Source organism: Spermophilus citellus, assembly GCF_964194105.1.
Source record: "Spermophilus citellus genome assembly, chromosome: 3".
In the NCBI taxonomy this organism is placed as follows: Eukaryota; Metazoa; Chordata; class Mammalia; order Rodentia; family Sciuridae; genus Spermophilus; species Spermophilus citellus.
In genome coordinates this window covers 148,431,542-148,445,264 of record NC_138184.1, presented here as the reverse complement: position 1 = coordinate 148,445,264, position 13,723 = coordinate 148,431,542, and the positions used below count along the sequence as shown (strand labels likewise).

Genomic DNA, 13,723 nt, shown 5'->3' with positions numbered 1-13,723 from the left:
TTGAAGAGTGTGGAGGATAGAGAGAGACCAGCACCCTAGTCCAGCTGAACAATAAATAGCTACGTTTTCTCACAAAAGCCATTCCTTGTTTGGCTGTTCAGCTATGAAATTTAAAAATGAGACTTATAGTCAGTTTCAACTCTAAAAGTCCACATCTAAAGTCTTTCTCTTTTCAGGGGGTGGTGCTAGGGATTGAGCCTTTCACATGTTATGCACACACTTGCTCTACCACTAAGCTACATCTTCAGTCCCATTAAAGTCTCCTTTTTACTTTCAGATATCACTGCTGTGAATAGGTAGGTCCTAACAAGATGAAGTTTAGCCATTATGGAAAAGTCACAAATTCAGTTCTCTATCCTACCACGCTAATGATCATGGTATTTGGAGATGGGACCTCTGGGAGGTGATTACAATTCAATGAGGCCACGGGGCGAGATCTTCATTCCATGGGGCTGTGGCTTTATAAGAGCAGGAAGAGGAGAGACCTGAGCTATCGTGTTCTGCCATGCCTTGTGAGGGTCCACACTGTCTCAGGACGCAGCAGAGGGACCCCACTACTAGAGTCCTCACCAGCAAAAAGGACCTCACCAGATGCAGCCACCTAAACTTCCCAGCCTTCCATAACCATTGGCTAAATAAATCTTTATTCTTTGTAAATTACACATTTTGTGGTACTCAGTGACAGTTACAGGAAACAAACTAATACATACCAAGAATAAAGATATTTGACTCAACAGTAATTATCAAAAACCTGATAATACTCTTGCAGGGATTTTTAAATTTTTTTTTAATTTTTTTGTTCTGGAGACAAATCCCCTGAAGCACTTAACCACTGAGCCACATCCCCAGCCCTTTTTGTATTTTATTTAGACAGGGTCTTGATGAATTGGGCCCCTGTGAGTTGCTGAGGCTGGTTTTGAACTTGCTAAGTCTCCTGCTTCAGGCCTCCTGAGCCACTGGGATTATAGGCATGCACCACCATCATACCCAGCAGAGGGACATATCTTAACAAAATAATTATGGACAAAGTCCCATTATTTACATTAAAGGACTTTATTACTAAACTAGCCCTAAAAGCAAAGCAAAAACAAAATTCAACAAGTACATACACACTAGATGTATAATAGAAAACTAGATAAATAAATAAACTACAAAGGCTACTATATGGAGAATATAAGTGGTATAAATGTATTTAAATTAAGAAACAGCTCACAAAACTTTGCAGTGTCATCTCTGTAATTTTGAAACTCATGATACATGGGACAAAGTCTATAAACTCTATGCCAAATTTAACAGTGGTTATCTTTAAATGGTAGGGAATTAGTTTGTATTCTTAATTTATTTTTCCATAATAAATCTATTTACATAATTTTTAAAGTTTAAATGTGGATTTCCTCCCTGAGACATTAGCCAAGTTCATCCAAACACTTCTAACCATAACTGCATGCCCGATTCAGATCTTCATACTGATATAAAAGGATCTGCGATGACAGTTTCAAAGCATGAACATTCCTATTCTCCAACAAAAAATAAACTCCAGAAACAAGAATCCCAGACAAGAAAATATAAGCGCTACGGGCTGGGGATGTGGCTCAAGCGGTAGCGCGCTGGCCTGGTGTGCGTGTGGCCCGGGTTCGATCCTCAGCACCACATACCAACAAAGATGTTGTGTCTGCCGAGAACTAAAAAATAAATATTAAAAAAATTCTCTCTCTCCTCTCTCACTCTCTCTAAAAAAAAAAGAAAAGAAAAGAAAATATAAGCGCTAAATGCCTACACATTCTACAGGATTATTTCTATGTCACACATCACACATCCTCCTATGAGTACTTTCTGCCCCTGACAGCTTTATCTTGGCATCTCTCTGAAGAGGGAAGGAAACAGGTGAACCAGAGAATTAAGCCTGTCTTGCTCTAAGTCCATTCGCTAAACATACACTTGTCTTTTTAATGATCTTTAAGCTTTCATTAACTTCAGTATTTTACTAATTTAGTAATTTAAGACTAAAGCTTAAAACAATCCTATGTTATTTCTAATATTGTGTGCTATGAATCTTTTAATTTTCTTAGCCACAAGGTGGCAGGAATATCCATGTTAAAATCTATCTTAGAAATAAAGCCATATTTCAGGAATCCTCTTTAAGAGTGGCAATCACAGAGCTTTAAGTAACAAAAAGAGGCGGCTATGAACATTTAACCTAGGTCTCTAGCTCCTCAGGATCCACCAGGCAACATTTGAAGTGCAGTACACGGAATAACAACAGGGTAGAACCAGCAGCAAAAACACATTGGGAAAATTCTAACAGCTGCTAACTTTTGAGCTCTCGCCACCTCCTATTATGGTAAGTGCTTTGGAGGCATTATCTTAGTTTATACCAACAGCCTCATGAGCTAAGGACTATAATTATTCCCATTTTAGAGACTAGGGGTGAACCAACAGATTAACTTGACCAAAATCACAGACAGGAAAGTGGTGGCACCTCTGTGTCCAGTCCAGGCCACTAGACTCTGGAATCTATCCTCTAAACTTCCAAGCTCCACTCACACCCTCACAAGCATATCGCAGTCAAAAGACTTCCAAGGAGCAGATGCCAGGAGGAGAAAAGAGCTCAAATAAGATCAACGCGGCCCTCGTCACCTCAAGATTTGACCTGTAGGTGGCCTGCCAGGATGTCATGGAAAAAAGACACTGCATTGGTTTAGCCTGGAGCAGGCTTGCAGGGTTCAGAGGACCAAGTCCTGGAGGGAACAGTCTTCCTAGTTCAAGGTGCTTCAAGCTACTCCAGAAGCAGCCCAGAACCCAGTGTGTTTAACAAAAGGTACTATTGCTGAAAGCCTATATGCTGGGTTTTTAGATACACCTTTTTTTTTTCTTCCCATTTTGCTGTTGGGATTTGAACCCAGGGATGCTTTAACACTGAGCTACACTCCAGCCCTTTATATCAAGAAAGGGTCTCACTAAGTTGCTTAGGGCCTTGTTAAGATGCTGAAGCTTTCCTCAAACTTGTGATCCTCCTGTCCCAGCCTCCTGAGTCCCTGGGATTATAGGAGTGTGCCACTGTGCCCAGCTTGATAACTTTATTGGGGGCCTGGGGCTGTGGCTCAGCAGCCAAGTGCTTGCTTGGCATGTGCGGGGTGCTGCGTTTGATCTTCAGCACCACATAAAAATGAATAAATAAAACAAAGGTATTGTGTCCAACTGCAACTGAAAAAATATTTTTAAAAAATTATTGGAAAACTGAAAATTTTCATGACACTGTCACAAAACTGAATTCTCTAGTCTTTAAATCCATTAACTTTTTTAAATACCCAATTGCTTTCTAATTGTCTTTGATCTTTGGAATTCTTGAGAGAAGGTGGAGAAACACACACATTTATATATATATATATATATATATATATATACACACACACACACACACACACACACACACATTTATATATTTTTAAAAGAGGTATGGACAGATTTAGGAAAGCAGAGATAAATTCAAGGGAGAATGTGGACCATCTTGGGAATAGGAAACAGTGTAACTGGGGCTGAATTCAGAGGCACTTTACTAATGAGCTACATACACTCCCAGTCATTTTTTATTTTGAGACAGGATCTCACTAAGTTGCCAAGGCCGGCCTCAAACTTGAAATCCTCCTGCCCCAGCTCCTGAATCACTGGGGAGTTAATACTTAGGGTATATACTTTATTATATTATTTAGAAAATAATTTCTATCAGAGTAAACAATTTGTTATAAATAAATGTGTTAAGTCTTTGACATATTACTAAGAATCCTTATATAGAAACATACTTCTGTAATTTTATTTTAGTCATTTACATGTGCTTTCACATTTCCTTAATAACCCTCAAAGGAAACAGCTCTAGATTAACACTTTAAAAGTTAACTATTCTCCTCTGCAGACAATATTTTTATAAGCTAACTAGACTCAGATAGCAACTAAATTCAAATGGTCCCTCTTCAAATACTCATCTTGCACTGTGGGAGGCACATCTTTGAGGACAAGGACTTTGCCTTAAATCATTGGTAACTTGTGGTTGAATTACTACTGGATAAAATTTAACTGATTTTGGGACAGGGTGGGAGGTACTGTGGACTGAACCCAGGGCTTCATGCTTGGCAAGCAAACACTATCACTGAGCCACATCCCTAGCCCAAAAATTAACTGAATATTAGAATAAGGGTTATTGTGAATTATTTTCCTAGTTAAAATGCCTAATTTATTTATTTAGGTATTCTCATTATCTAAACCAGACAATTCCCAACAGCCTTTCTTCTATCCCCCTTGGTATCAATAAGACTAATATCTATTATAAAGAATTTTTAAAAAAGAGAAAGAATGTCTCCACCTTCACCTTGATGTCATATTAGGAGCACTTCAGAATAATTCTGCTTTGACTAGCCAGTCTACCTTCCTGTGCTTTGGAACTTTTATTATTATTATTATTATTATTATTATTATTATTATTATTATTAAAAGGAGCAGGAAGCTAACTGCTTTCTCTCTACCAAAGTTTTTCTTAAGCTTCTTCAAAGCAATGTAGGTTGTCTGCAACATAATTTCTCCCATTTAACTATTAAGCATCCCCTCCTTAATTTTGTTAGCCTCATGAAAATTTTCAAATAAGGCAACTAAAGACAGATACATAACAATCTCCAAATACTCTGGAATTTATTCTCACTCCATATTTCCCATTCAACAAGGACTTGATTCTACTAAATATTCAATACAGATCTTTGTAAAGAGTAAAACATGTTAAGACAAATCATGCATCTACTTTTTCAATGCCCTTACTTTTATCTCCTAATCTACTGAGGGTTTAAAAGGTGAAATTTTCTTGTTGTGTTTTTTTTTTTTTTGAGAGAGAGAGAATTTTTTAATATTTATTTTTTAGTTTTTGGTAGACACAACATCTTTATTTTATTTTTATGTGGTCCTGAGGATTGAACCCAGTGCCCTGCGCATGCCAGGCGAGTGCATCACCGCTTGAGCCACATCGCCAGCCCTTGTTGTTGTTGTTATATAATATAGTTGAAGGGCAAAATTTATAAAATATCATTTTATAAGACCTCGTCTCAAAATTTAAAAAAACACTCATGTCACATTTTCTATTATGTCCAAGACCTTATATAAAAGACATAAGTAGTCATAATAACTTTAAATTTTTAAAAATTCTATTTGTTCTTTTTAGATATATATATGACAGTGTATATTATTCATACATGGAGTATTAACTTTCCATTCTTGTGGTTGTACATGATATGGAATTACACTGATCGTGTATGAACATAGAAAAAGCTTTTTTAATGAACCAAGGATACAAAGAAAATGCTCTTAAAACATTAAAAGCCTTCAATTTTACTTGAGAGAAATTTCATCTCTTAGACTGGTAAATTTTGATGAAACCCACCCTAGGGAGACTATGGAGAAACCCTCTCACACACTGAAGGGCATATAAACTAGCTCTAGAATAAATGAAATTAGAAACAGAACTCTACACCATAGAATTTATCCTATATGTAGACTCACACACATACGCATGGATCCTCCAAAGCATTGTTCTTAGCTGCAAAAGACTGAAAACAACCAAAATGTGCAACTTGAACTAAATACGTCATTTCATATCAAGAAATCATTCTCTGCAACTATAATACCCATTATTTGGGAGACTGAGGCAGGAGGATCGCTAGTTCAAGACCAACCTCAGAAACTCAGTGAGGCCCTCAGCAACTTAGCAAGACCTTGTCTCAAAATTTAAAAAAAAAAAAAAAAAAGGTTTGGGAATGTGATTCAGTAGTAAGGTGCCTACAGTTCAAAAAGAAAAAAAAAGCACATACACGTGTAAAACACTTAAATGTTATGGTATGATATTATTTGTGCTAAAAGGAAAAAAATTACAAACATGTATTTGTCTTCCATATGGTTATCTCACAGCTCTCACAAAGGGGAGGCAGCTAGGGAACAATACAAGGAGGAAGATTTGCACTATGCTCATCTTTAGATCTTTTTAAAATTTTGTACCACATGAATATTACCAATTTAAAAACAGTTCCTTTTGTGTTATACAAATTTCCTTCTCCTTCCCAGGCTTATTCTTCCTGCCATAGTCCTTCTGTGAGTGGTTCTGCCTTAAGTAACTTAGGTGAATTTCCTCTCTTGAGGTTTATTTCCCCTTCTCTCTCTAGGACTCAGGGTCCACCAGTGCTGTCCTTCTTGGCACACAGAAAGGACTGTCTGTTTCTGCCTGCACTGTATCTGGAGGTGACTCTTCCGTAGTTAGCTGACACCTAGTGTTCTGCTTCATTTCTTAATAGTAGGGTTTCTTTTTCTTTTATTTTCTTCTTGGAATGCTGGGGATTGAACCCAGGACCGTGGGGCATGCTAGGCAAGTGCTCTACCACTGGGCTACATCCCCAGCTCTGTTCTGGGTGCTTTGTATGTCACTTATCCATGTTCATGTTCTGAATAGAGCTGTCAAAGGCAGTATTCGTGGGATCTTTGTTTTCTCTCTCTAGTGCTCAGTCAGTTCATTAGATCATTCAAAGCCTGCAGAACCTTTTCCTAGAGGGAACTGACTGTGAAGTTTTATTAACTGCATTGGGCTATACTTTTTCCATAAATCTATAAGCAAGTTACATTTGTTCAATGTCTGCCTGCACCTAAATGACAATAGTAATCACTAGATAATTCAGGGAGCAAGACGACAACATCTGTTAGTTTAACCCACGATCAACTTGCCAGCTTCAGATAAAATAGCAATGAAGTGTCATAATAGCAATGAAAAAAAAAATGTAACTTGGAAAACAATATACAGGCCCAAGACTTCCAGAAAATAGGGTGTAGTTCAGGGTATACTACATTACTCTGTTAATGGCATTGAAGAATATTTAAAATGTAATAAAATGCAGTCTTTCCTAAACATTCAAACTTCTTTTTAAAATGCTTAACTGCAGGGTCTAAGTTTACGAATAGTTTCTTTCTGCTACCCATCATCCCTTCTCCCATTAAGAAATCCACAAAATATAAGTTACTGTACTTAACCTAGTGATTACATAAAGTTAAAAAGTTTCAAACTGCTTACTGTCTAGCTTGGTCCTTACTGGAATAGGTTACATTTACCACTGCAGTTTCCGAGTCAGTGTTCACTAGAGAAAGAGAAAAACAGAGAGAAGACAGTTAGTTTTCTTTCTACTTTCTTCCTTTTACAAATTTGAAAGCAATTCAGAAGACATGTACCTTGCTCACAGCTCTCCACCACTCCATACTGGACTAGTAAACTATCCAGCACCTAGCAGGAGGGGGAGAGAAAATTATAAATTTTGAGTTTTCCCAAGTTGAGTTTCCCAAACCAGGGTAGATTTAAAGTCACTAAGTAACTGTGATGGAAGAGAGTCAAAAAAACTAACTGGGGAAGGACACCACAAAGAGCAACACGATGGACTTCTCTCTCCTGCCTTACTGGTCCCCAATCTCGATCTCATTTCCTATGGCTAAACAAGAAGCAACAGGGACTCAGGAAAGTGTTCAAGCCACAGCTGCCCAATTTGAGGCTGAAGGAGAAAGGAGTGCATCTTTCTCACACACCCAGGCACACACATACACCCATATTTCTTATATACCCAGAAGAATTAAGGTTGTTCATAATATCTAAAAGTAGAAATAACCCAAATGTCATCAGATGGTGAAGTGATACACAAAAAAATGTGATACATTCATACAATGAAATATTAGTCAGCCATAAAAATTATATATTTAAATAAGCTACAATATAAATGATCGTTGAAGATATCACACTAAGTGAAAGAATCCAGTATCAGAAGATCACATATTAAAATGATCCCATTCATATAAAATATCCAGAATCGTGAACTCTATAGAGACAGAAAGTAGATTAGTGGTTGCACAGGGCTGTTAAGAGGGGGAGGGTAGAAGCCAAAAGCTAAGTGTTTTTTTTTTTTTTTTGGGGGGGGGGGGAGAGTTGGGGAGGAATGGGAAAGGAGGGGTACTGGGGATTTAACCCAAGAACACTTTTACCACCTAGCTACATCCCTAGCCCTCCTACCCTCCACCTCCTTATTCTGAGACAGAGTGATAAATTGCTGAGGGTGACCTTGAACTTGTGACCCTCCTGTCTAAGCCTCCCAAGTCACTGAGTTTATAGGCATATGCCACTACACCCAGCTGAAAAGTTCAGGTTTGAAGAGACAAAAACATTATAAAGTTGTAGGTGATGGTTGTACATGTCAGTTAACACACTAAAAAGCATTGCATTTTAAACCATGGATTGTATGATATCTGAATTATAACTAAGATCAACATTATAAGTAATGACCTAGGGGTTTTGTTTGTTTCTAACTCTGAAGATTTTTGCTTCCTGATATTAAGACCTACTACTCGGGTCCCACTGCCTCTAAACTATCTGAACAAGAGTATGACTGTCATGCTTGCCTCCAGTCCCAAACCCTAATGCTATCCCCCTGCCATAAATTTCAGTGGCTTCAAATCGCTGGTGTAAATTGTCCACATTTCAACATGACCTAAGAGGCTGTCAGTTGCCTGGTACTGCCAGCCTCTTCCATAAACTCAATATACTTCCCCCACACCTACGCTCCAGTCACACCCTCAATACTGGGTAAAGTGACTCTCTGTCTCCCACTTGCTGAATACCTGATCCTGCAAATGAAAGCAATATCATTTTATAATCTCTTTATCTTTTTTTCTCCCACTAGACTAATAATTATTAACCTTAGTGATGTGATTGCCAGGAGTGTCACAAGTAATCAATTCCTCATTGTCACGCTGGCTTCTGTGCTTAAGGTGGCAGACAATTTATAACATGTGTATGACCTTAGATTATAAATCTTCTTATTTGCTTATGTGTTACATGTGTTTCAGGGACAACATTGAGCATTATAGCTATACACTCATTTGTAAACTGAAGGTCCCTCTGGAAATGGGTTACTCCTTCAATGTGGCTTTCCAACACAGCTGCACAGACCTAGAAGATCTAGGCTCTGTAAGAGAAGGAGGCATGCTACACTTTTTTTTTTTTTTAGAGAGAGAGAGAAAGAGAGAGAGAGAGAGAGAGAGAGAGAGAGAGAGAGAATGAATTTTAATATTTATTTTTTAGTTATTGGCAGACACAACATCTTTGTTTGTATGTGGTGCTAAGGATCGAACCCGGGCCGCACGCATGCTAGGCAAGTGCGCTACCGCTTGGGCCACATCCCTAGCCCCGGCATGCTACACTTTTGAACCCAATGCTTAGCTCAGTGAGGAATAGTTTTTGTCTTAAAGGCAAAGGAAGCTAATTCTAGGTTCCCTTAAAAACCCATAGTAATTTAAACTAACAGATATTTGTATGAATTCATACAAAAAAAAAGTGGAAGTAAAAAAGCAAACATTAAAAATAAGTGAAATTAAGCCGGGCATGGGGCCACATGCCTATAATCCCAGTGGCTTGGGAGGCTGAGGCAGGAGGATCATGAGTTCAAAGCCAGCCTCAGCAACTTAGTGAGGCACTTAGCAACTCAGTGAGACCCTGTCTCTAAATGAAATATGAAAAAGGGCTAGGGATGTGGCTCAGTGATTAAGCACCCTGGGTTCAATCCTCAGTACCAAAAAAAAAAAAAAAAAAAAAAAAAAAAAAAAGTAAAATTAAAGTAATATTCAAAGCAGAAGCACTTAATATCCTTTGACCACAACACAAACTTTACTAAAACATATTTAAAAAAACACCTGTCCCTGTAACCTTCCAAATACCCAAACCAGTGTCAGACATGGGGAAAAGTTTACCAGAAAAAGTCATTTTGACCATCTCATTTCAACAAGATGGGGAAATATCTCCACTGAATCAATTTTGTAGAGCTAGGAGATGAAGGGACGTTCCTTCAAATACAGCTCAACACATTTTACAGCAACAGGAACCAGTTGTTGAATATGGGTAAAATCTACCCAGAAGTTTGTTTATATCTATCTATGAGAAGACCAACTATGTGACAAAACAAAGAAGCCTATATTGGCATCCCAATAATCATTTTTAGTAGACAATGGAACAAAATGATTTTCAAGTTGAGCGGGCTTGCATTCACACACCAGATAATTGACAATCTTATAAATCCTGCTGCGCTTAATTCTGACCACTGGGAAAGCCCAGGGGGGCAGCTCAGCTCCTACTATTCAACATGGATGTCCTGGCATTGGAGCTACATAGATCAAAGCCCACACAAGTTAAATCCTGCAACATGGGGAGGAGATGGAAGTTCAGAGTTCTAAAAGGTGATGTGATCAGAGGGCCCAAGAAAGGTGCCAACTACTCACAGAGCCTCTTAAGTCAAAGTGAAAGAGCATCTGGAGCTAAGTGGCTAACAGTATGTTTCTATTGAGAACTGCTGAGCTAGGCTGGGTTTTAAAAACTGAGCTGGATCAAGTCACACCTAACTTTAAGGGCTTTCCCTCATATTTTGGACAGAACTCAATCCCTGACAAGTGCCCTGAAGTTCCTGTGTGACCCATTCATCTCTCTAACCACACTAGCCTTCACTGGGTTATGAATTGTGGCCAACTGCTTTCTAAGTAGCAATAACATCCCAAATGTTTGATCTGTTTTAACTCATTTAATAGACACAATCCCATGAGGTAACTTTATCCCATTTGTAGACACATAAACTACAGCACCAGGATGTTAATAATGTTAGAACTTGGATAGTTAAGTGCTGGAGAAATGACTCAAGCCCCAACTGTCAGATTCCAGAGTCCACCCTCCTAACCACTTTGTCTTATAATAAGATCCTTCACTTCTCCATATAGCTAAAAAATATAAACATACAGACTGAAACCAACTCAATCCTTATTTGGCATCACCTGCAATGGAAAACAAAACCTGTCCGTCAGGTAAAGAGCTTTATCCATTTTCAGGGGTCAATAAGCTTTCCCAACCAACATTTCAAGTAGTGAAGACTATGTCAATATACATCAAGTGCAGGTATGAACCAGCATTAATTTGTGTAATACTTGTAAAAACATTCTATCTTGTATAAATTAGGATTTTTTTTTTTAAACCACCTGCTTCCAAAAGAGGTATATCCCACACACAACTACAGAAGAAACCACTTTCAGTTTGGTGAAAGTGGTGGTCTCTCCAGAAGTTTTTAGAAGTATGTCATATGAAAACATTAGGAAAATGCAAATCAAAGCCATAAGGACATATCATTTCATGCCCATTAGAATGGCTTGTCTCTCTCTACACACACATACTTATAATAGTGTAAAATAATTGTTGACAAAGACATGGGAAAAATTAGGAACCGACATAACATTGCAGGAAGGAATGTTAAGATATTGGAGCTGCCACAGAAAACAGTAGAGCAATTCCTCAAAATATGAAAACAGAATCACTGTATGTTCCAGCAATTACACTTCTGGGTATATACCCCAAAGAATTGAAAAAAGAGGGCTCACAGGTATTTGTACACTCGTGTTCATGGCTGCATTATTCACAATAGCCAAAGATAAAAGCAACTCAAGTGTTCACTAACTAAAGGATAAACAAAATGTGGTGTATATACACAATGGAATACTATTCATTCATAAAAAGAATGAAGTATTGATCTACGCTATAGTGTGGACAGACTTCAAAACACAGTGTGCTAAGTGAAATAAGCCAGACACAAAAGGCTACATATTGTATGATTCCATCCATCTGAATAGGTGAGTCCACAGAAACAAATGGATTAGAGGTTGCCAGTGGGCAAGGGTAGGGGGATGGGGAGTGACTCTAACAGGGATTTGGGGGTAATAAGGAAAACAATTTATATCAGTGGTGACAGACACACAGCCTTTTTAATATACTAAAACCTACAGAATTTTACCTCGATGTTTTTTAAAAGTATGTGTATCTGTTTATGCTTATCTATTCACAGATGCACACATAGAAGAGCAATATTCTGTTGAGTTTCTAATTTTCATGCAAATAGGTATCAAGTAGTGTATTATACACCTTACATATACTTATTTACTCCTCCAAATAGGGTTATTATCCTCAGAACAGATGCATAAACTGGGGCAGCCTTTAAGTAATTTGCTTAAACACAGCATTTCCCACATGGCTCCCCACCACCACTACCACCACTCCATCTGATTTCTTGGTGATCAATCCACACTGGCAAATACAAACCTAACTTCTTATTAACTGCCACATGGAAGTTGTCCACTGTAACAGCTATTAATTTATTTTCATTACCTTTTCTTCAGACTCCTTAAGTCACAGGGTCCCCACCACCACCACCATGCAACACACCACACAGTTGGGAGGAGGAATCAAAGAGTTAGGACAGCACTGTTCAAGCCTCAGCACCAAATGAAAAGAGGCTGGAGAATCCAAGAATCAAACAGCAGTTTCAGTAGCTTGCTAACTTACTCCTGTAGCAGACAGACACAGGGATAATCACATCAGACTGCTAACATGTCACCAGATAAAAGGGGAAAGGTAGGTCAAAAGTCTAATTGTGATTCAACATTATTCTAGGTAAAAGCACTGATCAAGTTGCTAGGGGACAGACAGGTATGAATGGTGGGAACCCGAGGTTAAGAGAATAGGTCTCCAAAATGGCCCACCGTGCTGACCCCCACGTGCTTTCTTTTCCAAGAAGCAATTTACCTGCAGCCCTGCCTGGCCTAAGTGGACAGGATGTGTCACATTCCTCGGCAAACTACCTGTTAACTACAAGAGAAATGCAGGCCCAAGATAATGTTGATAAGAGGAACCCCAGTTTCTCTGAAGAGGGGAATTTTATGACCCTTTTCTCAGACCAGATCCCAAAACTCAAGGAGATAAGGATAATTTCTCTTAACCATAAAATCTATAAGACTGTAATGGTTTAGAGTCCTATTAGAACATGTCAACATGGGCCAAAATGACCTGGAGTTGCCATGGCAATGGGAACTTGAAAGTCTGATGTCATCCTGCTTTTGGTCAAAAGTCAGGAGGTGGAACAGAGGACCCACTCTCTCCCTTGAGAGAGTGTCCCTTTCCCTTTTCCTATCCCTTCAATAAACTCATGCCTGTTATTCTGAAAGGCTTCTGAGATCTTTTTTTACTTGAACAGGGTGGTGGTGGTAGGGGTAGGGGTGTGCTGCTTCAGTTTCCTGAGAGGCCCCAACTCTGTAACAAAATTGTCTACTAGGAGTGGTGGCACACACCTGTAATCCCCAGAACTCAGGAGGCTGAGACAGGAGGAGCCCAAGTGAGGCCAGCCTTATCAACTTTGCTAGACCCTGTCTCAAAATAGTAAAAAGGACTGAGGACGTGGCTTCGTGGTAAAGCATTCCTGTATTCAATTCTGGTATAGATCGATCGATCAATCAATCAGTCCTTTAGGTGTGCAGTAGTTGTTCTGGCTCTGTATGGCTTTATAACAAAATACCTGAAACACTTAGATGAAGGGAAAAAAGAAAACTCATGAGTCTCTGATTGCTGTCAGGACTGGACTGAACATAAAGGGTCGATGGTATCACTTGTAACAGGTATAGCTAAGAATACCAGACCACGAAAATACATGTTCTGGTAAAACTACCCTTAAAACACACCAACAGTTTAGAAAAACAACCACTCCAGTTATAAATAGACAAAGACACCAACAGGCCCAAAGGATGGTGGTTAGCATCAGAGCCAATGTGCAGTCTAACAAGGGGCACTGAAGGAAGCCTTGCACTT

At 38.7% G+C, this 13,723-nt stretch overlaps 2 protein-coding genes across 4 annotated transcripts in view; one reads left to right on the top strand and one right to left on the bottom strand.

The window, feature by feature from the left end:
* LOC308643867 (protein FAM221A) overlaps positions 1-13,723 on the top strand; it is a 330,925-nt gene that overhangs the window by 66,786 nt on the left and 250,416 nt on the right. The window lies entirely within an intron of this gene.
* IGF2BP3 (insulin like growth factor 2 mRNA binding protein 3) overlaps positions 1-13,723 on the bottom strand; it is a 143,689-nt gene that overhangs the window by 38,432 nt on the left and 91,534 nt on the right. For both annotated transcript variants that reach the window (XM_081284228.1, XM_081284229.1), the window contains exons 4-5: positions 7,246-7,297; positions 7,091-7,154 (exon numbers count right to left, since the gene is read on the bottom strand). In XM_081284228.1, the coding sequence (XP_081140354.1) occupies positions 7,091-7,154; positions 7,246-7,297 (116 nt within the window). The remainder of the gene's footprint in view (positions 1-7,090; positions 7,155-7,245; positions 7,298-13,723) is intronic.